This window comes from Rhinolophus sinicus, chromosome 4 (assembly GCF_057876585.1).
Source record: "Rhinolophus sinicus isolate RSI-liver-muscle chromosome 4, RSI-T2T, whole genome shotgun sequence".
Classification (NCBI taxonomy): domain Eukaryota; kingdom Metazoa; phylum Chordata; class Mammalia; order Chiroptera; family Rhinolophidae; genus Rhinolophus; species Rhinolophus sinicus.
This window is the reverse complement of record NC_142504.1, coordinates 20,540,323-20,562,994: the sequence shown is the minus strand read 5'-3', so window position 1 is coordinate 20,562,994 and position 22,672 is coordinate 20,540,323. Positions and strand designations below refer to the sequence as shown.

General features: G+C 35.8%; 1 protein-coding gene across 1 annotated transcript in view; it reads left to right on the top strand.

The window, feature by feature from the left end:
- The window catches only part of LOC148758334 (histone deacetylase 9-like), a 178,204-nt gene that overhangs the window by 119,183 nt on the left and 36,349 nt on the right, over positions 1–22,672 (top strand). Inside the window, exon 6 of the mRNA XM_088797712.1 lies at positions 10,676–10,760. Coding sequence (XP_088653838.1) covers positions 10,676–10,760 — 85 coding nt within the window. The remainder of the gene's footprint in view (positions 1–10,675; positions 10,761–22,672) is intronic.

The window sequence follows — 22,672 nt, the reverse complement described above, 5'->3', positions numbered from 1 at the left end:
AAAAATCAACATTTGGAAAACAGTATATTAAAAATCTCTTTACTAAACAAAAAAACTAAGGAAAAAACAGTTTAAAACATGCAAATTAGCAGATAAAAGAAGAGGAAAAAAAAAAGCAAGTGAGGGTAAAAAAACCAAGGATCAAAGAAAATGAAACATGAGGACTTACCAAGAACAACTATCAAATTTAAACTTATTTGCAAAAACAGGGACAAGGAAACAACAAGATTTTTGGCATGTAAGATTAATTAAGTCTTCTTTATAACAACTGATGTCTAAAATATGGACATTATGCAAGGAAACTGCACTGAGCAAACTTTCCTTCAGTGTTATGAAACTTCAATTTAACATGCACCTTTCAATATATAGTATTTCCCTTGCTCAAAATGTTTTCTCGTTATGTTGCATGTCTACAATCTTAACCTCAATGCTTAAACATAAATATCAATAGTCTGAATTACCCAACTAATTGCATTTATTGTCTTCTTTCTAATAGACCATATGCCCATTATAGTCTATTATACCATAATTTTTACCTTTAAATTTGTTTTTAATTATTTAACTAATTATTGCCATAGGTGTTTAAATATGCATTACATACAAACTTTCCATAGTTGTGTCATGGAAATTATGGGATACTATTTGGATATGATAGTGAATAGAGGCATTTCCTTATAGTCTTCCTTCTTTCATTCAATGGCTGATACATTGTGTAACTTACATTTCTCCAAGGTGTGGTAGCTTTGGGTAAAACTCAACTAATAGAACAATAACCACAATAGTAATCACAGAATCTGTAATAGTCCACTTGTCCCTCTTATTTTATGCAAGGAATTTGTTCAGTACTTCATGTGAGCTCGATGGCCGTGACTGTACCCTTTGCCTCTTGGTCTTCCTGATACTCTCATAAAACTTGTTAGGTTTATATCACTCCTCTTGGCTAGAGATGTTTCTTTACTGCTGTGTGATAAAACTCTTCATCATCTGCATGTACACAGGATGCAGACAGACTCACTCTGAATAAACTTAGTAGTCTGTCAGTGCAATAACTTCATTATCAATAGAATCCACCCTGATTTACTTTTTTTTTTCAGTATATATATATATATATATATATATATATATATATATAGTCAAGGATTTTAGTGACTTCAAATGAATAAAAGGGGTTATTTTAAGAATGACTCATGAATCACAATATGGATAAAATTATAACCAGATTTACTTAAGCAATCAAATTAAACATATACAACTAATTGCAGACATCTCTAAGACAATTATTTAAATGAGAGTTGAGTTTTAACCACCAATCCCTACTCACTAGGGATTTGATAATAGTCAATCAGCAGGGTGGGTCAGGTCTATATTACAATCTGCATCCCTTATCCCCTTGGTCTTGATCATCATATTCTTTCATAGTTACACAATGTCTTTGATCTTGAAACTGAACCCTTTCTGCATTTTCTCTGAGTTGCTTTGCATGTTATAGGGGGACTTTCAGTTCTCTTTGTAAGTGAATTTGTGCCCTGTATCTAAGAATATAATTTATTGTTCTTGCTGCAAATTTGTAATCTCACTTTGTTCTTAGAGGCACCATAATATAGTGGAAAGAACATGGACTCAAGAACCAGACTTAGTTTCACTATTCCCTTATGTCAGAAAATATATTCTCTTTTTAAATTATTTTTAATTGTAAAATACAATATTCTTGCAGAAAACTGCATAAGACATGAATGGACAGCTCATTGAAATATCACGAATAGAGCAAATGTACAACCATCAACCAGATCAAGAAATAGAATAATGTCGGCACCTCAATAAACTCCATATCCTCTTTCCCATCAGTACTCCTTTCTCATTTCTGAAAGCAAACAAATTTCTGGTTTCTAAGAAAAGATTTTAATTTACCTGTTTTTGAACTTTATATTCATGAAGTTATGCAATATATATCTTTGTGTCTGACTTCTTTTGCTCAACATTATGTTTGTGAGATTCATCCATGTTGTTGTAGCTAGCTAGCTATATATAGTTCATTCATCTTCATTATTATTATAGTATTCTATTCCATAAAAAGAATTTGTAGGAAAATGTCACGGTTTATCAATCTATTCTAGTTTTGATGATTGTAGGAAATTTTTCCAGAGTAGGGGGGCCATTATGTACAATGCAGTGATGGACATTTTATATACGATTCTTGGTACATTTGTGCATATGTTTCTGTTTAGTATATATCTAAAAGTGGTATTGCTGGGTCTTGGTATATGCATGTGTTTAATCTTTGTGAATAATACCAAACTGTTTTCCATAGTGGTTGTCACAATTCATATTCCTACCAGCAGCATATACTATTTTCATTGTTCCCGTATCCTTCTAACATTGGTATTGTTAGTCTTTTAAAATTTTAGACATTCTGTGCAATGTGTAATAGTATATCATCATTGTTTTGACTTGCCACAGTACTGGTGAATTAATATATCTTTCATCTATTTACTGATTATTTGTATACATACCATATTTTGAAGAACCTATTCAAGTCTTTTGTCTACTTTCAGATTGTCATTTTTCTTACTGATTTGAGCAGATCTTTATAGATCTTCTTTTTGGTTTCATGTGTTGAAACATCTTGTCTGTCTTTTAATTGTGTCCTTTCATAAGCAAAAATAATTTTTAAATGTAGTACAATTTATAAATAGTTTCCTTTCTGATTAGTTCTTTTCATATTCTGTTTAAGTATTTTTTCTGTATACCAAAGTCATGAAAATATTCTTCTTGTTTTTTCCTTAAACCTTTATTTTTGACTTCAACATGGTGATGCATGGCTTTATCAGTTGAATATGTATTATATATGGCTTAAGATAAAAGTCAAGTTTTTTTGTTTTTTATTTTAATGTAAATATATATTTCAGCCTGTACCATTTATTGAAAAGACCTGTCCATTTCTCATGGCATAGCAATGGTATCTTTGTCCATATAGACATAGAAATTCTACTCTATACATCTATTTGTCTATCTTTGTGACATCTTCACTGGTGTAGCTTTGTAAGAAATTTTGGGATCTGATAGGACAAATCTTCCAGTTCATTTTTCTTCATGGCAGTCTTGGCTACATTTGTCCCATCTGTATTCTCATATAAAATTTTAGAATCAGCTTGTGCAGTTACACAAAACACATATAATTGGATTTGATCCACTACTAAAAGCAGAGATTATCACGTTGTAATAAATAATTTTCTTAAGGGACAGTTTCTGTATTTTAATGATAAAGAAAATTTGAACACAATGATGAAGAAAAATTAAACTACAAAACCTAACTGAAAGAAAGCTCATAACTCTATGTTAGTATCAGATAACGTGGACTTTAAGATGAGAAAAGGAACAGAGATAGAAATACTTCATAGTAAATCTTCCACACATCTGAGAAGATAAAACAATTCAAGTATTGTGTATCTAATAACATAGCTTCAAAACAAGTCAAGTAAAACTTGAAAGAAACAAATGGAAAAATAGGCTGAACCATAATTATTGTGACAAATCTTAATACTCCTCTCAGTAACTTACAGGAAAGAAGATGATAAAAAGGGAAATATCTAGGAGATTTAACACCTTAATAAACTTTCCTTCATTGAAATGTATAATAGAAAATACCCAATAGTAGCATAATATTTTTATTTTCAAGGACACTTGTAATGTTTTCAAAAATAGACCATTTTGGGGGCATAAAGAATGATTCAATTAATTTCAACTAATTCAATTCATAGAGTATTACTATCTCTTACCACAGTGAAATTAAACTAGAATCAATACAATATATAACATAAACAAATGAAAAGACATATCATATTCATAGATCAAAAGACTTAATATTTGTTAAAATGACTATACTATCCAAAGTGATCAACAGATTGCAATGCAATCTCTGTCAAAATCCCAATGGCATTTTGTTTTAGAAATAGAAAAAAACAATTCCAAAACTTATATGGAACCACGAAAGACCACAAATAAATCAATCTTGAGAAAGAAGAACAAAGCTGGACTCGTCACACTTCCTGATTTCAAAATACATTACAAAGCTACAGTAATCAAACAAGCATGGTACTGCCAATAAATACAGACATATAGACCAATAGAATAGAATAGAAGGCACAGAAATAAATTCACACATATGAGAATGGTCAACTGATCTTCAACTAGGGTACCAAGACTATATAATGGAGAAAGTCTCTTGAACAAATGGTGTTGGGAAAAGTGGATATCCACTTATTAAAGAATTAAACTGGACTCTTATCATATACCATACACAAAAATAAACTCAAAATGGATTAAAGACTTAAATGTAAGACCTAAAATTGTAAAATCCCTAGAAGAAAACAGGGAGAAGTTTCATGACATTGGTCTTGACAGTGATTTTATAGCTATGACACCAGAAGCTCTAACAACAAAACCAAGAACAAACAAGTAGGAATACCTCAAACTCAATAGCTTCTATACAGCAAAGTAAACAATCAACAGAGTGAAAATGCAATCTATGGAATCCAAGAAAATAGTTAGATGTGATAACGTGTCCATTTCCAAAATATATGAGAAACTCTTACAGCTCAGTAGTAAAACAAATAAACAAAAACTTAATAACCTGATTTTTTAAATGGGCTAAAGCCTTGAATAGGCGTATTTCCAAAGAGAATGAATGGCCAACAAGGATATGAAAAAATGCTTAACAACACTAATCTTCAGGGCAATGCATATCAAAACCACAATGAGATATTACCTCACATCTGTCAGGATGTCCGGATGACTATTATAAAAAAAAATAAAAATAAAAAACCCTGAGTATGAGTAAGAATGTGGAGAAACTGGAACCCTTGCACACTATCAATGTAATGTAAAATGGTGAAACTACTGTGTAAAACAGAATAGAGGGCTTTCAAAAATGTAAATATGGGACTACCATATTGATCCAGAAATTCCACTTTTGAGATTTATCCAAAAGAATCGAAATCAGGATCCCGAAGAGATTGTAACACTGCTATGATTCTTCTACTCACCATAGCCAAGATATGGAAACAAGCTAAATGTCCAGTTAGCCAACAAATGGGTAAGAAAATGTGGTTTATACATACAATGGAATCCTATTCAGTGTTAAAAAAGATGGAAATTCTGCAATATGTGACAACATAGGTGAACCTAGAAGACATTATACTAAGTAAAATAATTCAGTTGCAGAAAGAGAAATACTGCATGATTCCTCTTATATGAGGTATCTAAAATAATCAAATACATACCATCAAAGAGTGGAATGGTGGTTGTCAGGCTGAGGGAGTATGGGGAGTTAACTAATTTAAGGGCATAAAGTTTCCATCAAACAAGATGAATAAGCTCTAGAGATTTGCTCTACAACATTGTACCCATAGTCAACAAACATAGTTGTATAATTTGAAATAAAAAAAGGTAATTAAAAAATCTCATATATTTTGGAGATTTCAAAATATACTAATGTGTCAAAGAAATCACAATGAAAATTAGAAAACATTTTAAGCTGAATGATTATGAAAATATGAAATATCAAGACTTGGATATGTATAAAGCTGAATTCAGAGAAAAAAATATAAAGCTTTCAATGTATATATTAGGATAGAAGAAAGATTAATATTAAAGATAGAAGCATACATATCAAGATATTAGAAAACTATAGCAACAAATTAAGCGTGAAGTAAGCAAAGGAAATATAGAGAGGAAATAATGAAATAAAAAACAAACATATAATATATAAGATTTTAAAAACTCAAATTTAGGTATTCAAATAACCAACAAAATTAATGGAACTATAGCAAGACTGATCGACAAAGAAAAGCCATGCATTACCAGCACTCAGAATGAAAATGAGGCCTTTACTACAGATTTTAATGTATTAAAGGGATTAGAAGAGAATATTAAAAAAAGAAACTTAACATTAAAATTTTTGAAATTTTATTTGAGATGGAAAAATTCTTACAAAAATACAACCTTACAAAAACTGAATCAAGAAGACAGAAAAGTTGAATGGTACTATAATTATAAACAAAATTGAATCTTTAATACCAAATTTACCAAGAGAAAATATCAGACCCCCATATAGCTTCATCAGGGAATTCTAACAATAATTTAACGAATAAAATGTACCAGTCTCATACTGTTTTAAAGAGGCGTGGAGAGAACAGTTCACAACTGATTATTTTTGAGACCAGTATTATATTGATATCAAAACTAAAAGGAACATTATAAGAAAGGAATATTATAGGAAATCTTGCACATAAGTGTAGTAGATAAAATCTGAAATAAAATATTAGCAGTTCATCAATATCTTAAAAACACATCACAAAACTGGGTTCAGGCCAGGATATAACATATTAAAGTGCAAAATAAGTCATTATAATTCACCACATTAATAGAATCAAGAAGAAATATAACAATTTCAATAGATGTTTAAACACCAGTTGATAAACACCCAATTATGAACTATTTTTGAAAAACTGGGAACAAAAGGAAAATGTATTAAGTTAGTAAAGCTTATCTACAAACAATTGTATATAGTATATATCAGATTTCAAGGTGAAATAGGAGGACTTTTCTTTGACATCAAAAACAAGACAGAGATGCTCACTCTTACTACTTCATTTCAACATTGCACTGATTGTCCAAATGGTGCAATAGAGTAACAAAAAGAAATTTAACATATAAAAATTGGAGAATTACATAATCTCTTATTAGTCACAGATCATGTAATTGTGTATGTAGAAAATCTATGCAAAATTATTTGCATATACATTATTGGAATTGATAAGTGTAACAAGATGGTCAATTTAAAAATCAAACTTACAAATCAATTAAAACATCAATTAAAACTCAATTACAGTATATTCATTTAAAAATGAATTATCACTGTTGTCTTTCCTAGTCTTTCACCCTCAAATCATGTCCTGATTATATCAGGCACTCAAGAGGAAGAACCTAGTCTACCTCGGTGTGTTAGCTACAGAGTGTAGGGTCTCTCTCTCCATGTTTTCTTAATTAATCCTTGCTCCCCTCCATTCATTCATTCATTCAACTGTTTTTAAAAATGCCTATTGTATACCAGGCTCTATCTTTGCCTTTAAATAGCTCACAACAAAGTACAGAATGGCAGATACAGCTGACTACAATATAATGTGTTTAGCAGAGTAAACAAGAGTATTTGTGTGGAAAGGAAACACAGGTGGAAGCAATTTGCTCTATCAGAAATTTGGGAAAGATTTCACAGAGCAGGCAATATTTGTGCTGGTCCTTGAACAATTTAGTAAGGTATCACCAATTCAAAGAAGGTTGGAGAAAATAGAAATCAGAGGGAACAGAATAAATACAAGTGTAGAAGTGTGAAAATACTTGGCATATTTGGGAAATATAAAAGCTAAAGAGTAGTTAGTAGATCCTTTGCTTGATTGATGTGTAAATCTATCCTCATGTACCGGTTATATTTGCAAAGTCTCTGTTTAGCTTCTTTTTTGTCCTGTCTGAATCATGAAAATAATGGAGTTGATTTTCACATCTCATAAGTACAGAGTATGTTTTAAAACTCTTACACAAGAGCTTCTCCAAAAATATCCCCTGCCCATTTCCATAAATGCATCTTAGCCAACTAAAATGATTTTTGATGATTTAACTGATCTGATTGTAAAGAATCTGAAAATTACCTATTCACAACATGATAATGGCCACAATTTTTAGGTGTTTTAAAGTAGCTGTAATACTTGAAATTACACAGTATGTGCAACTTAATAAACATCTGAATTGTATCAATACAGTATTGCAACTTTCTATAAAAGACATAGAAAAATAAATTTCTCTGACACTGAGACTGAAAATTTGTATAAAGAATTGCTGTAAGTAATAGTTGGCAATTAAACTTTGGATAAAATAAAGCTGAGTGAGCGCTTTGTGTGTCAAGAAGTTGTGTTAAAATTATCTAGTGTATCTTATAATTCCTTGATTATTATTACTTGATAGAATTGCTCAGCAAAGATGGCATGATGGGTATGTGATATTTCCTACATTTGCATATGCTTTATCTTACTATAATTTTTGCATGCAAAAGTTCTCTGGTTTGCAAAAACTACTTCCTTATGTATGTTTTAATAACTCTTACTAACATTGATTAGCCTCAGTAATCAATGTTTTTGCTACATCTTATTGGCCAAACTAAATGCATAACCAGCTTTACTGAATATTCTCATTTTTGCTTCGCATTAATAAAAAGTGACTGTTTAATATTATTTCATTACAGTTAGTTACTAGAATACTAATAATGACCAATACTCATAAATATTTATTAAATAGATGTTTCGATCAGATTTTTTTAGTGGTTATAATTGTGAATGATTAAATCAACAAACTCTAGAAAAGACAACTCAATTCTGTGGTCCCTCTATACAAGGTTTTAATTTTATGAAAACAGACTCTAAATTCTGCTTGCCTTCTTGCCAACTGAGAGTATTACCCATTGCCTTCTGTGCAGTGCTACCCGAGAAAAAACTAAAGAACTTACATTGAGAATTTTCTGAATTCAGCTCTGTGTATACCCTCAAAATGAAACAAATTGGGGCAATTTACTGAAGGTTAAATCCTCTAAATGACATTCACCTAAAACATGCAAGGAAATGGCTTGGGAGGCTTAAATTATCAATGTAATTGCCTTAATTCTCTAGGTTGCTTTTGTAAGTAGACACAACTTTATCGAATCTAACTGATGATTCCAAATTGGAGGTTTAGGGTTGTTTGTATTTTTACCCTCAACACCCTGAATCGCATTTACTTTCTACGTAACCAAGTCTCACAAATAGCCCAGAAACTTTCATGCAAGAGAGTTCCAGAAGTGAGGTTTTTACATTAATAATCTCTGTAGCCAGCACCTTTCAATTTGTCAGCATTTTTACCCTAAAGTCACCGGAAAGCTTTTTGAAGAACTAAGTATGCTGATAGCACCTTGTGCTTTTGTTCTTAAATATTTGAACATAGAGTGATGTCTCAAAACATTTTATTACTAAATTCTGGTTTCTATTAAAAATATTCTCTAAGCTCTGAGACAGAAGTGAAAGGAAAGATTATTTATATGCAAGGTAGCTCAACCCTGTCTAATTCTTGAGTAAGAGTATTCCAAGTAACCTTCCGTTTATGATTCAGTAGTTACTCTGAGTGAAGGGAGTGTTACCAGGATAATATATTCTTGAAGACACTACCTGAAATACCAGATTTTTTAAAAATGATTTTAACAAGATTTTAGAATTTAAGATCGCAGAGCCTTTCACCAACACTGTGTTGTTTTATTTTCTTTCACCAAGCTGTATTGCAAATAAACCTTTTGATGTTTTAAAGGTTTTTTTCTTTTTTTTTTTCCTTTTTCTGGCAGCTAAGAAAAACACTCTGGAAAGTTATATTTAGTGAATTTACCCGTGTATAAATATTCCTCAGCTAGTCTGTTATCCTATGGCATCTGGAAGAAAGGTGCTATTGTCTTAGAGTCCATGATTGAAGTACAGAATAATCAATTCAGAAAGACCCTGGAGGGAAGATTCACTTACATATGCTGTGGAAACTTGGAATCCCTGAGGTTTTTAGTGTTTTTTTTTTCCTACAGACCAAGAGACATAGATGCGTTTATGCTTTGGTACAATGTCTAGTGACATCGGTTCCCATTCATGCCATATGATAGTTTGACCATCAGTTTATATTTGAGACTACCAACTTTACATTTTCTAAGAAAACTCTTTTTTTCTTAGTTCCTTTGTTACTATTGCTTTCCTTGCTTCCTGGGTCACAATAACTGGATGGCTATTCTGTTTGCAAGTGTTCTGGCTATTCAGCTCCTGCTGCTCCACACCAAGCAACATCACCAAGGTATTCCCAGGGATGCATCATCAGATTTCGTTCTGCCAAAACTTTCCATAAATTATTTAAAGCTCTTCTTCATTTCTTGCAAAGCAATGTTTGCTGAGCTTCTCCATGAAAAATTAGTGTAATTCCAGGAGATCATGATAGCTTTGCAAGACAGGAATTTGTCCTGTGCTTCCACTGGGACATCAGCAGAGTTATGGACACAGTAGAAGTGAAAATGTACAGTTACTTTACTTCACCTTTGGTTTTATTTGAACATTTACTCTACCACTTATTCAATAGCAATTGAATAAGAGCAGCTGTGTCTAGGTTTTCTATTGTGAAGTGCCCAAAAGTATAAGGTGGTTAGATGTAAAACCACTGCAAAGCTATGGATGATAGACTGCCCACATTCTGTCTACTGCAACTTTCCTGAGATTTCCTTTGCAGGGTCCAGCTGCGTGTACAGACATGATGGAATTTGGTGTGTGAGGAACCTACAAAAATTACACAAATAACTCAGATTTTTAATGAATAATACACAGACATGCACCTGCTTCAGGGACTTCATAGATTAGTCTTGTGACCAATTGAAAAGCCCTTTGGAATTCAATTACATGGTGCAACACAGAAAATAAAACTGGTTACACTTTTAGAACCGATAGCAGCAGAATATTAACTAGTTCTAGGAGCAAGCTTGTTTTGTTTTTTAGGTTGTCTCAATTTGCTTTGCTGCTGTCAGTCTTATTGTAAAGTCATAATATTCTGCTCATCCTGTTGTCTGCTATTCTTGCAGCTGGAGCCACTTGCAGAAGATATTCTCCACCAAAGCCCGAATATGAATGCCGTTATTTCTTTACAGAAGATCATTGAAATTCAAAGTATGTTTTAAAAGTTTTTTTTTTTCACTTCTAACCGGATATAGGCAATTAAATTTATATTGAGAATTTGAGCATATGAGCAACATATTTGAGTTCCTCAAATACGAGAAACATATTTAAACTTGCTATAACTTGAACGTATTATATATTCATACCTAAATGTGCTATTGCCTTGCTCATAACATGGCAATCTTACACTGATAACTCAGACTGTAGATTTAGAATCTTGCTTTTCTTATATTTTCCAAGTACTTGGATTTTTTTCCCCATTATTACCACTAAGCATTTACTCGGAACATTGACATTAATGTAGAAATTGTGATTATATTGCCCAGTCTTAACTAAGGTAAGTTCTCTCCTAATGATGTTGGAATTCAGCAATCATTTACTGGTTTTCAGTCTGGCAGGAGAAGAAAAATTAGTGAGAAATCCTGACTATAAGCAAATCCAACTAAATAAAGCAGGGAAAGTCAGCAACTTCTTTACTATGCAATTCCCTTCACATTACTGTTACTTGTCAAGAGTTACTCTTTTTAGATTATGACACACACACACACACACACACACACACAGAAATCAACACAAAAATTAGCATGACGGGGAAAACCAAATGGCAAAATGAAGTGTGAAGGAGGATCACGAAAACCCTTGGCTTTGCTGCTGTCCTATAGAAGCATTTTGTCAACACTACTGAGAAGACAGCTTCCAGCTCTTTCTGAGGAGTCCTTGTCTTTGCTTGCTCAGGAGTAGTTTGGAGAGCTGAGTATCATTGGGGTTCTAGATTATCCATTCATCAGCCACTGTGACTGTTTACAAATCATGCCATATAGAAACTGAAAGTAATTTCCCACTTGCATTTCACTCATGGATTGAGGGCCATAGGTACCCAATGAATATTTATTGACTATATATCATAACTGGAATAAACTATGAATTTCAAAGATTTTCAGTAAAAAAAAGAAACATTCAAGTACTGGAGCCGAAAGCCTTTGAGTTAAGGCTAAAATAAAGGAACTGACAGACATGAAGAAGGGAAGGCTGGAGAAGATTTCATGGGCTTAGTACAAAATCCTGTCACGCTACTGATTTGTCTCATTATCACTGAGGGTAGATTAAGAGTCTATTGTATGTTATTGCAGATCTCAAGGAAAGGAATCTTGAAGTGATCTTTGACAACCTTCTCATATTCATCCACATCCAATCTAATGCCCCCTGCAGGTCATCTATCAAATAGTATAAAAATACCTAGTTTTTATACATGTTATTCTTTCATTCTGAGCATTCTTTTACCGTTATACACACAGATTATGAAAAGTTATTGTTCCTCTGTATAATCAGATAAGATCACTTTCAGTAAGCATTCCTGAGTACTTATTACATGCTGATATCTAACAGCTTGATCAAATATCAAGGCACAGAGGTTATGGAAAGGAATAAGGCAGAGTTTCTGGCATCAAGGAATTTATAGCCCAGTGAGAGACACTGCAACGGATCGTTCCAATACGGGGTCACCAGGTACCCTGAGATCATGAAGAAGGAGCAGTCTCTTTGGTGAGCCTCTTTCAGCTGGGATGAGAGGTACTGGAGAGGGAGGAAGGTGCAAGAAAGACTTCCTGGCAGTGATAGGGCCTCAGCGAGCTTGATCTTAAGGACTGACCAGGATGTTGACCAGATGAAGAAAGAGTGAATGTTTCGAAGGGAATAACAGAAGCAAAGGACTTTATTTTCTCATAGGTGTGAAAAAATCATAGTTTGTGGATATCTTTAGAAACTGTATTATTGCCTTTTGTATTGGGTTTGATTTCCTAGTGATGACTTTCTACTGCATGATTTTTTTTTTCCTTTTGCCACTGACATTTTAGAGTGACTTGTGCCATCTGCTCAGGCCAAACAAACCTGTTTGACCCTTGCAAAGAATTCACTCTACTATCAAAACTTGCTGTATGAGAATTCTGCCACTCTGGCTTGTGAATTTTTGTCTTCTGCTCCAAAATGCATTTCCTACCACCCACAACTGACCGCTTCCACTGAAAAATCCATTTCCTCCTACATTCCCATTGAGGGTTCCACCCAGTGCTTGTTCATTGAATACTGCCATAAAGTCTCAGCACTGACGTGTGGATTTTAATTAGTGGTATTTTTATTTAAAATGTTTCAGTTATTTAAGTTTTTGTGTATTTTACAGTCTGTTAGTTGTGGTTGCTTAATTAGATGATGGTCCTCAGGAGGACAGGAGCATCCCTTCTCACCCCTGCATGCACTGCAGGAAGGGTGGGCAGCAGGGAAGGGGTTTGAAGAGCCTGGGAATTGAGAGTAGTCAGATTTGAGTAAGGAGGATTTGAGTCATTCTTCAAGGCTGTCAGAAGCCAAAGCTGGCATCAAAAGGAGCTTCTGAAGAAGAGCTGCTCCTCCTGAGTCCCAGATACATGGTATAGTGGGTGCTGAGGTTGGCAGCTCAGCAACCATGCCTTCCTCACTTCAACCCAAAAGAAGCCTGGTTTTACTCTGGAGTCCTTACCACCAAATACCATGCACCTCAGGGGAAGATGAACTTATGCCCAGTTCCAGGGGAGCTGTTCTTAGTCTAAGGCTGAACCAGTCAGTGGTTAACAGTGACCAAACAGATTAAGCACTTAGCAGTGATTGGTTTAGGAATGGGTGCATCCCCAGTTCAGCACACTGAGAATCATTGGCTGGCCAATCTGTGCAGTCGCGTAAGCCCGACACTTACAAGGGTTCTGTGTATGGCTTACTGCTCTTACTGTTGCTGCCTTATAATTCTTACTACGTTTTGAACAAGGGGCCCACATTTTCATTTTGCACTGGGCTCCACGAACAATGCAGCCAATTCTGATGGAAATCAAGGTGCTGGTGATGCAAAAAAAAAGTATTTACCGAGAAATAGTGATAGTAGCACCACCACAAGAACTTAAACTGTGGCTGAGGAGGAACTGAAGGGTAGGTTGAGGTTGTAAAGTGAAAGACAAACACAAGATGACAGTGATCTCTCACCATTTGGGACATGGGGTAAAAATCAGCACACAGAAAGTGGTTCGGGGCTGTGGCTTTGACCACTGTGGGGTACATTTTTATGTGGTTCTGTTGAACTGTGTCTCTTTGGGGCCGCGCGTCCAGACTAAAGAAACAAAAAAAGGGCTGTGTAAGGTCCATAGAGCAATAAAAGAAAGTGGGTATTTCAGAGTTGCAAACTTCACAGTGGCTCAGGAAATCAAAATTATGGGCTCCTGGCTTAGCAAACAATGTGAGATTTCTTTACAAATGTAAAACTGCACGCCTCCTCTTATTTTTCTCTGTTTTACAACCCACTCTTCCATTTCAAGTTCTATAGGATTCCAGGGCCTCGACTGGGCTCCCCATTTCCCCTTTGGTGGGGAAAGTAGTCAGAACTGGCTGAATAACTTGTGGATCCCAGTGCCAAATGAAAATGTGTTAATACTTCCTTATTAAAAAAATATTAATAATTTCACAAAGGTGACAGCAAAGCCTTGATCCAAGAGTGAGGGACCATGTGAGCTTGGAGCCTGTGGGACTGTACCGGTTGCCTGTTTACAGAGTCGGCCTGAAGGTAGCCTTTGTTGAACAGGAGACCTCCTCTTCACATGTGTCTCAGAACGTCACACAGGTGCCTCGTTTTAACTTTAGGAGGTGTTTGAATTTCAGCCCAGCTCCTAGCCCAGGTTCTGAAGGATTCTTTTGTGCTACAGGTTGGGACTACAGTATCAGAAAACTTATGTAAATGTTGAGAAGCAGGCCTTGGAGCATGTGGGAAACATTCAGGCAAGTTCCTAGATAGCCTTGTCCCAAGGCAGGCAGCAAGGTGCTGACAGGCCGAATGTGAATTTCTCTTTGAGACCTGAGCCCCCCAGCTGAGGGTGTGCAGGTGCTGGAGGCTGCGATTAGCATTGGCCCTTTGCCGGGCCACATGTATTTTGAGGCAGGATCATCCCTGTTGTCTTGTGCTTGTTTGTGTTACTCATTTAGCTGCGAAGAAAAGGTCTTACCAGGCAACAGCGGGGCAAATATTTCTTCTGGCAGGTCAGGGTCTGGTTTCGTCTCAGGATGGTGGGTGTATGCAAAGATCAACCATCCCTGAGATGCCAAAGTCCTCTGCCTCATCCCTATTGAGTTTTCAAGATGTAGCTCAGAGGTTATCTCTTTTGGGAAGCCACCTTTGAATCGCCCTTCATCTCTAGTCTAGATTAGATGCAGTTCCTGTGTGTTTTCATGGCAGAGATTGTTAGTTTATAATTGTCATATCCTTTGTTTAGTGTCTGGCACATAGTAAGTGCTCTGCAAATATTTGTTGAGTGAACGAATCAGCCAGTCTGTCAATGTTTGCCACATTTGTTGTTGTTGTTGTTGTTTTAAAGCCCAAACTGATTTTTTTTTAACCTAAGATAATTGTAATACCCTTTGGCTAGCCCATGAAGAATAAGAAATGAAAGGCAGGCAAAATATACGAGAGCCCATTTCTTCTCTTTCCATCACAACCCACAAAGATGAATCCTTTCTAAGTTAGGAAGAACATGAATTATTTGTGAGCTAGTATTTCCATGGCTAAGCTTGCTGGTGGCAGTTCTCAGAGCTAAATCTAACAGTTGCTTGGCTGGCTATAATCACTAACAAGTGATGCCAGCGAAGGGTCAGCCCAAAGGACAAAGGACCCTCATACATATGTTTCCTTTCCTAAGACCCATCCTAACAATTTGGAGAGTCCATTGAACTCTTTCTTTTTCATGGCATAGTGAGAAGCAGGGTTCCCGAAAGCCATTTTTTCACACCAGTGCTGGCCCATGAGAAATGACATTTTCACTGATTATGGATGGGGAGAACCATGAAAGGAGTTGTTCATAAAACTGAATTTATTCAGTTTGAATACTATAATTTTAAGTCCTAAAAACATATTATGTAATGAATGATGCTGATATTGATCTGAGAAACCCCAAAATATGAAAACCACAAGTATAGAGTCATGGTTTCCTTTCTTTAAGTTTTTTAGCAAGAAGAGTGCTCCTTTTAAGTGTCAACAAATTTTAGAGACCTCCTGCATGATAGTGATAATAATAGTATCTTTTGTTTTGTGGATCAAGAAAATACATACATACACAAAGATTTGAGGTTTCTTTTAACATTTTGCTACACCCCTCCAGTAGTTTTCAGCTGATAGTGTAGAGTACTAGTGTACAGCACTTAAAAATTACATGAATTCCAGTATAATCCTCTCCTCCACTCATCAACCATGTAATAATGAGCAAGCCACTTAACTTTTCTGAGGATTTTCCAGAGGAATAACATGGCATATCACCATAGTACTTTTCTCAGTTGGTGCTACTGTGGCAACAAAATGGCAAATAAGAAACAGAATTATAAAATAAAAGTAGAAATTTTCCCCATGAAAGTGGGGAAAACTTTCATCTTTTTCTCACTCTAGGAATTCTTCCCTGTTTAGTAGATTGGGGTCTTCTTAGAATCCCTTATCATGCCAACCATAAGAAAATGGTGACATGGGCCAGAATGGGAAAGGAACAGTATTTGCAATATCAATGTACATTCATGTCAGACTTATTCTAGATAAATAAAGAAATGACATAGATGTCTCCTGCATATGAAATTTATCATTATGCTAATATTCTCTCCTTTTTTTTTTAAGCACACACACACAGAGTATTATTTAGGGCAACGAGAAGTGAATTCAGGGTGCTATAAATTTATCCAACTTTTAAGGTCAGTACGAAAAGCGATAGGATGTTCTCATTGTAGTAGGATGTACCACGTGATTATGTAATTGACTACTAGGTAGTCAGTTATCCACGTGATTCAGGCACCTACAGTGTGCAGAGCACACCCCTTCACACATTCTAGAGAAATGAAAATGAGATCAGATTCTCTCTGGGAGATCAAGGCAAGGATAATTGACACCCACTCTTTGTCCGAACTGTGCTTCATTTATGTTTTGCATGTGTGTTATTAAAGAAATGACTTCCTCCTCCTCCTCCTCGTCTTCCTCTTTCTCCACTTCTTCCTCTCCTTCCCTCCTCCTCTTTTTTCTCCTCCTTCTCTTCTGCCTCTTGTTATTATAATATGATCATATTTACTGTTCTGGAAACCATCCTTAGACATAACAACTGATCCTAGGAAAGATCAAAGAAATGTTCATTTTGTTGATTTCATTTCTACTCTATTTCCAATGAAAGATAACTAGTTGGTAAAATAAAGTACAAACACTGTTTATGTTATATTAGAGTGGATAACCAGAGTAGGTACTGTGCAGTTCTCTTGGTGATGAGAAGATATGGATGGTAATGAATGGAAAAAAGCTATTAAAGTAAGACAAGACTTGCTCTAAAGGTGAAAACCATTGACTTCTTGTATGTGAAATGCCATGCTCAGCCATCTCCTCCCATGACCATAATACTCTCTACCTACCCTCTTCCCAAGGAGAAGGGGCATTTATATCAGACAATCCAGGAGAAAATCCAGATTGTTTCTAAAATGAAAGGAATTTGCATACATCTCTTGTGGGGAAATTGTCCAATATTTTGACCTCATGGGGCTATGCACACAGTTCAATGGGCTGTTCCCCTAAATTGCAACATGTGCTACATAAATCATCTCACATGCTTTACCGGCTTCTTGACTCCACACCCAAATGCTAAACCACACTGTTTATCCTCTCTTTTTGTCCCTTCCTATTGCATTTTGATTTTCTTTTCTCTACTTTCTCTTTTCCTCTCTCCTCCATCTCCATTCTATTGAAATCCAGGGGAGAAGAGCAAGAGATAACCCACAATGTAGGAAAGGGACTTTCAACTCATAGAGATTTGAGATTTTATTTCAAGCAGGGAAGAACATGATTAATTAAACAGGCATTTGAGAAGATCTCTATGCCTGCAGTAAGGACAGAAGATTGAGTAGGGCTTATTGTCCAATGCGGCCAGTTTCATTCAGATGGAGAATTGGCATGGTATGGTAATTAATTAGCATGGAAATCATTAATGATGTCTAGGTTTCAGGCTTGGAGGACTGAGTAGATGGTGGTGTCATCTGCTGTGATAGAGAACAGCGGAGGAAGAAAAGGTTTGAAAGAGAAGGTGGCGAATATTAGATTTAAGAAAAAGAAACTTCCCTGACTGAAAGGCTTGAAGGTTGCGGGGGAAGGAGGCATCATCCGAAACATCAGTTTTTCACTGCAATGAAGTGATGGAGGGACATTGGATGAAATTATTTACACTGTGCAAACCCTGTAAGCTGTTAGCAAATAATAAAATAACAATTACTGAATGCTTTCAATGTGCTAGGCACTGTTCTAAGCACTCTTATTTATAAAATTAACTCATTTAATCTTCTCAGCAACCCTGTAAGGTGGATACTATTTTCATTCCTATTTTACAGCCAAGTAAGCCGAGGCACATCTCGGTTAATTAACTTCCCCCAACGTCACACAGCTAATAGGTGGACAAAAGCAAGATCATAAATCAAGGAGTGTACTTCCAGAGTCTGTGGTCTTAGCCACTCTGCTATAATATCTCACAAATAAATCCATTCCCTTTGCAATTATTGTATACACTTTTTCCCATTTCTTCCAAAAGTCAAAGGTTTATTTAAAAATATCAATTTAACTGAAGATTTGGAGATTGGGAGGTTCTGGTTAATTGAGGTTTAGCCGCAGTCATTTCTAGAAGGGCAGTGCCAAATTACAAGGAGCCATGGAGCTATGAATCCACTTTGGAGCCCCTTGTAAACTTGCAAAATACATCTAATCACACAAAAATGTAAGGATTGGCAGAATTTCAACTCCCTGCCCTGTTGAGTTTAAAACCCTGACTGTTGTCAGGTGTGAGCTGCTATTTGTCATAGATTCTTTGGCTTTAGACAGAGGCCTTGACGTTGCAGCCCTGGGCCTTCATTGAAGAAAAGCAGTGTTAGACATTTTCCCACTATTAACCCCGCCAACCCTTCTTGTATCAGAGCCAGGTCAAACTTGTACACATGGCTTTTCGAAAGTTGATTTTGAACTTCTAATTAGCCATTCTCTTGAAATGTTGAAACTCTGATTATTGTTTGGTGGAGCCCTAATACGCGAATGTACCACAATAAAAAGGGAAATCTGCCATCTGCTAAGAGACTTAACTTGTCTGGATTATTTTATATATATATATATATATATATATATATATATATATATGTTGCAACTGCATCTGTAATTACGAGTTTTCTTTCACTCACATTTCTATTAAGGCAAAACTAATCAAACCAAGAGAATAAATACAACTGTGTGTGTTTCTAGGACGGAAAACTCAAGAAATCCTTTGTGATTATATACTAAGCTTTTAGCACCCATATGAGTCAGACACACAGACACACAGACACACACACACAGACACACACACACACATACACATACACATACACATACACACACACCCCACAAGATAGCATTCACTGAGATAGGGCATGCTAGAAGGTCAAGTTTGGGGCAAGATTATTTGCTGGGTACGTAACTAATTATGCATTGCAGAGTTGTAAGAGGACTGCAGAATCTTCAGACAACTCTGCAATGCATAATTAGTTTCCTCATCTTGTTCATGAATAAATTGAGGCTTAACAAGTTTAGGTCATTGGTTGCAGGTCTTTCAACTAGTAAGCAGTAAAACCAAGATTTGAACCCTGGTCTGGCTGTGTTGTCAAAGCTCAGTTTCTTTCTGTTAAAGCATATGACCTTCCTGTTCTACTTCATTTCACAAATAGGACCATCGTTCCTCCAGGCTTCCTATTTCCAACTATCCCAGGATAGATACTAAAATAGACTTCTCCTAAAACATAATCAATTCTGCATACATCAAAACTAGCTATGTTAATACATTACTGAGATTGCTAGAATGTAAGGGAAGAGGAAGAAGAAGAAGAAAAAAAAAAACATAGCCGAAATTTAATGGGGCAGTAAGCAGTAAGTAACAAAAAAATCAGAGTTTCCCTGGGGCAAATAGTGATATCAGTGCTATAAGTGCACAAGAAAGCCCAAGGTCTGCATCAAAGTTGGGGATATTAATGGGTACTAACGATGAATAAATTGGTCCACTCCCAGATTCTGAAGGAAACAAATGCCATTCCTTTAGGGAGGAAGTATCCCTAGTTTAGACCTTCAGTATGTACAGAGATCAAGCTCCACAAAATATGAGCTCAAATAAATAAATACATACATACCTAAATAGTCGAATAAGGTCAAATGCACAAGGACATAAGCCACTAGGGAAAGTCAACAGAAAGGAGAAACGAGGAAATAATAAGCTTTACTCGTGGGGTTAAAATGGAGGAAGGGCATTATTTTCAAGTAATGATAATAGATTAAAAATACCCATTTCCTTTCACTCGTCCATGAAACTCTAAGAAAATCATAATAAAGAGGGTTTGTTTTGTTTCGTTTTTAAGACATACACTCATAGGGGTAAAGAATGAGAAAGGAAATAATAGGAACCTGGAGAGCAGATGACCATCTGTTACTGTCTTAGCAGACCTGAAAAAAACAAATGCTAAGCCAGTGCTGGCAGGCAGGCATAGCTCTGCCAGAGAGGGATACATCACACCCATATGCCATAGAATTGTTAACCCACACATCTAAGACTCTTTATTTTACTTCATTTATCTTAATTATCATTTCTCCTAATTCATTATCCCTTTCCTTTCTTCACTTTTTTCTACGTCCAGCTTAAAAACAATAACACAAAATTCATTTATCCTCTACCTTTCTTTCCATCTGCCTGAAAGGTCTTGCCCATCTACTTCACCAATATAGTAAAATCGCAACCCTGAATAGATTCTACAAAGAACTTTCTCCAACACTGGACCTAAATCAACAGGTCTGCTCAAAGTTGTCATGAATCGTAGCAGTTTGACCTCCTATAAATTTATGATCACCAAACTTCAATGGGCCCATTATAATCCTACTGTGTTTCTTAGGTCAAATTTACTCTGCCTCTCAAACTTCTCTTTCAAACTTCACTCTCCTCAAACCTCCATCCAGCTCACCTCCCCACTTAACCCCAGCAACAAACCTTACTTGAAGTATAGCTACCAAACTGCTTTCCTTGAACTGTTAAGTCCCATCAACAGTAAAATGCCCTCAAACTAGCTCCCATCTCAAAAACAAGCGCCAGCAACTTCATTCCTTCTCCAGTGTGCCATCCTATTGCTCTTCAACCCTTCAAGAACACATTCTTGAAAGATGTTTCTATCTATTATCTCCATTTTCTCACCTCCAAAACCCCATCGGAAGCCCTCTCACCTGGTTGTGATCTCGCTATGGTTACCAGTGTCATTCTACTGTCAGATCAAAAAAGCAATTTTACTAAACTTTTATTTTGAAATAAGTTTGGATTTAGAGAAAAATTGCAAATACTAAGGTTGCCAAAAAAAATGTATACACGACTTGTACTCATTTTTTGTTATCAGTATATATTGAGTGTTACAATTTTTTTTTTAATGTGGGCTGATTTCTCCTGTTGTATTTTTTTTAAAGATTTTATTGGGGAAGGGGAACAGGAGTTTATTGGGGAACAGTGTGTACTTCCAGGACTTTTTTCCAAGTCAAGTTGTTGTCCTTTCAGTCTTAGTTATGGAGGGCGCAGCCCAGCTCCCGGTCCAGTTGCCGTTGCTAGTTGCAGGGGCACAGCCCACCATCCCTTGTGGGAGTCAAACCAGCAACCTTGTGGTTGAGAGGACATGCACCAACCAACTGAGCCACCAGGGAGCTCAGTGGCAGCTCAGTTCAAGGTGCCGTGCTCAATTTTAGTTGCAGGGGGCGCTGCCCACCATTCATTGTGGGACTCGAGGAATCCAACTGGCAACCTTGTGATTGAGAGCCCACTGGCCCATGTGGGAATGGAACCGACAGCCTTCGGAATTAGGAGCACAGAGCTCCAACCACCTGAGCCACCAGGCCGGCCCCTGAGTATTACAATTTTAATACAGTTTTTTCCTTTCTTAAAATGTGTATACATTTTTTTTTGTCACCCTCTGTATAATAATGTTTATAATAGAGTTCTGCTATAACCTTCACCCCACTGCCCCTAATATTGACATCTTGTATAACCATAGAACAAGGATAGAAACTAAGAAATTAACAGTCATACAGTACTGTTAACGAAGTTGTAGACTTTAGATTCCACCTGCATATTCACTAATTTTCTAATGCTGTTCCAGAATTCAGTACATAACTGACACTTTGCATTTAGTTGTCATGTCTCTGTCTTCTCCCATCTATGACAGTTTCTCACTGTCTTTCTGTGCCTTTTATGACCTTGACACTTTTGAAAAGCACTGCTTAGTTATTTTGAAGAATGTTTCTCAGCTTGGGTTTTCTGATTTTAATGATTGGATTGAGGATATACATCTTTTACAAAATTACTACAGCAGTGATGCAGTACCCTTCTTAGTGCGTCAGAGCTGTGGTATGCAATGTCAGCATGTCTTTCTTGTTTTTGGTGACGCTAACCTTGATCACCCAATTAAGGAATTCTCTAGTATAATGTTACACTATTTCCCTTTGGAACTAATAAATATGTTGGGAAGATACTTTGAGATTATGCAAATATCCTGTTTCTCCTCAAACTTTTACTCACTAATTTTAACAGCCATTGGGGGATCTTGCCTGCAAAAAGCATTACTCTGGTGTTCCAATGCAGATTCTGTATTTTCCTTACTCTTCTATATTTATTACTTGGAAATGATCTGTAATAACGAGATGTCCTTTCTCTTCCATTCATTAATGTAATCATTATATATTTCTATCAGTGGGTTATAATCCAGTATTGTCATTTATTTTGTTGCCCAAATTGTTCCAGCGCTGGACATTCAGTCTCTTTAAGGCTGACTCCTATGTCTTTTTGTGAGCA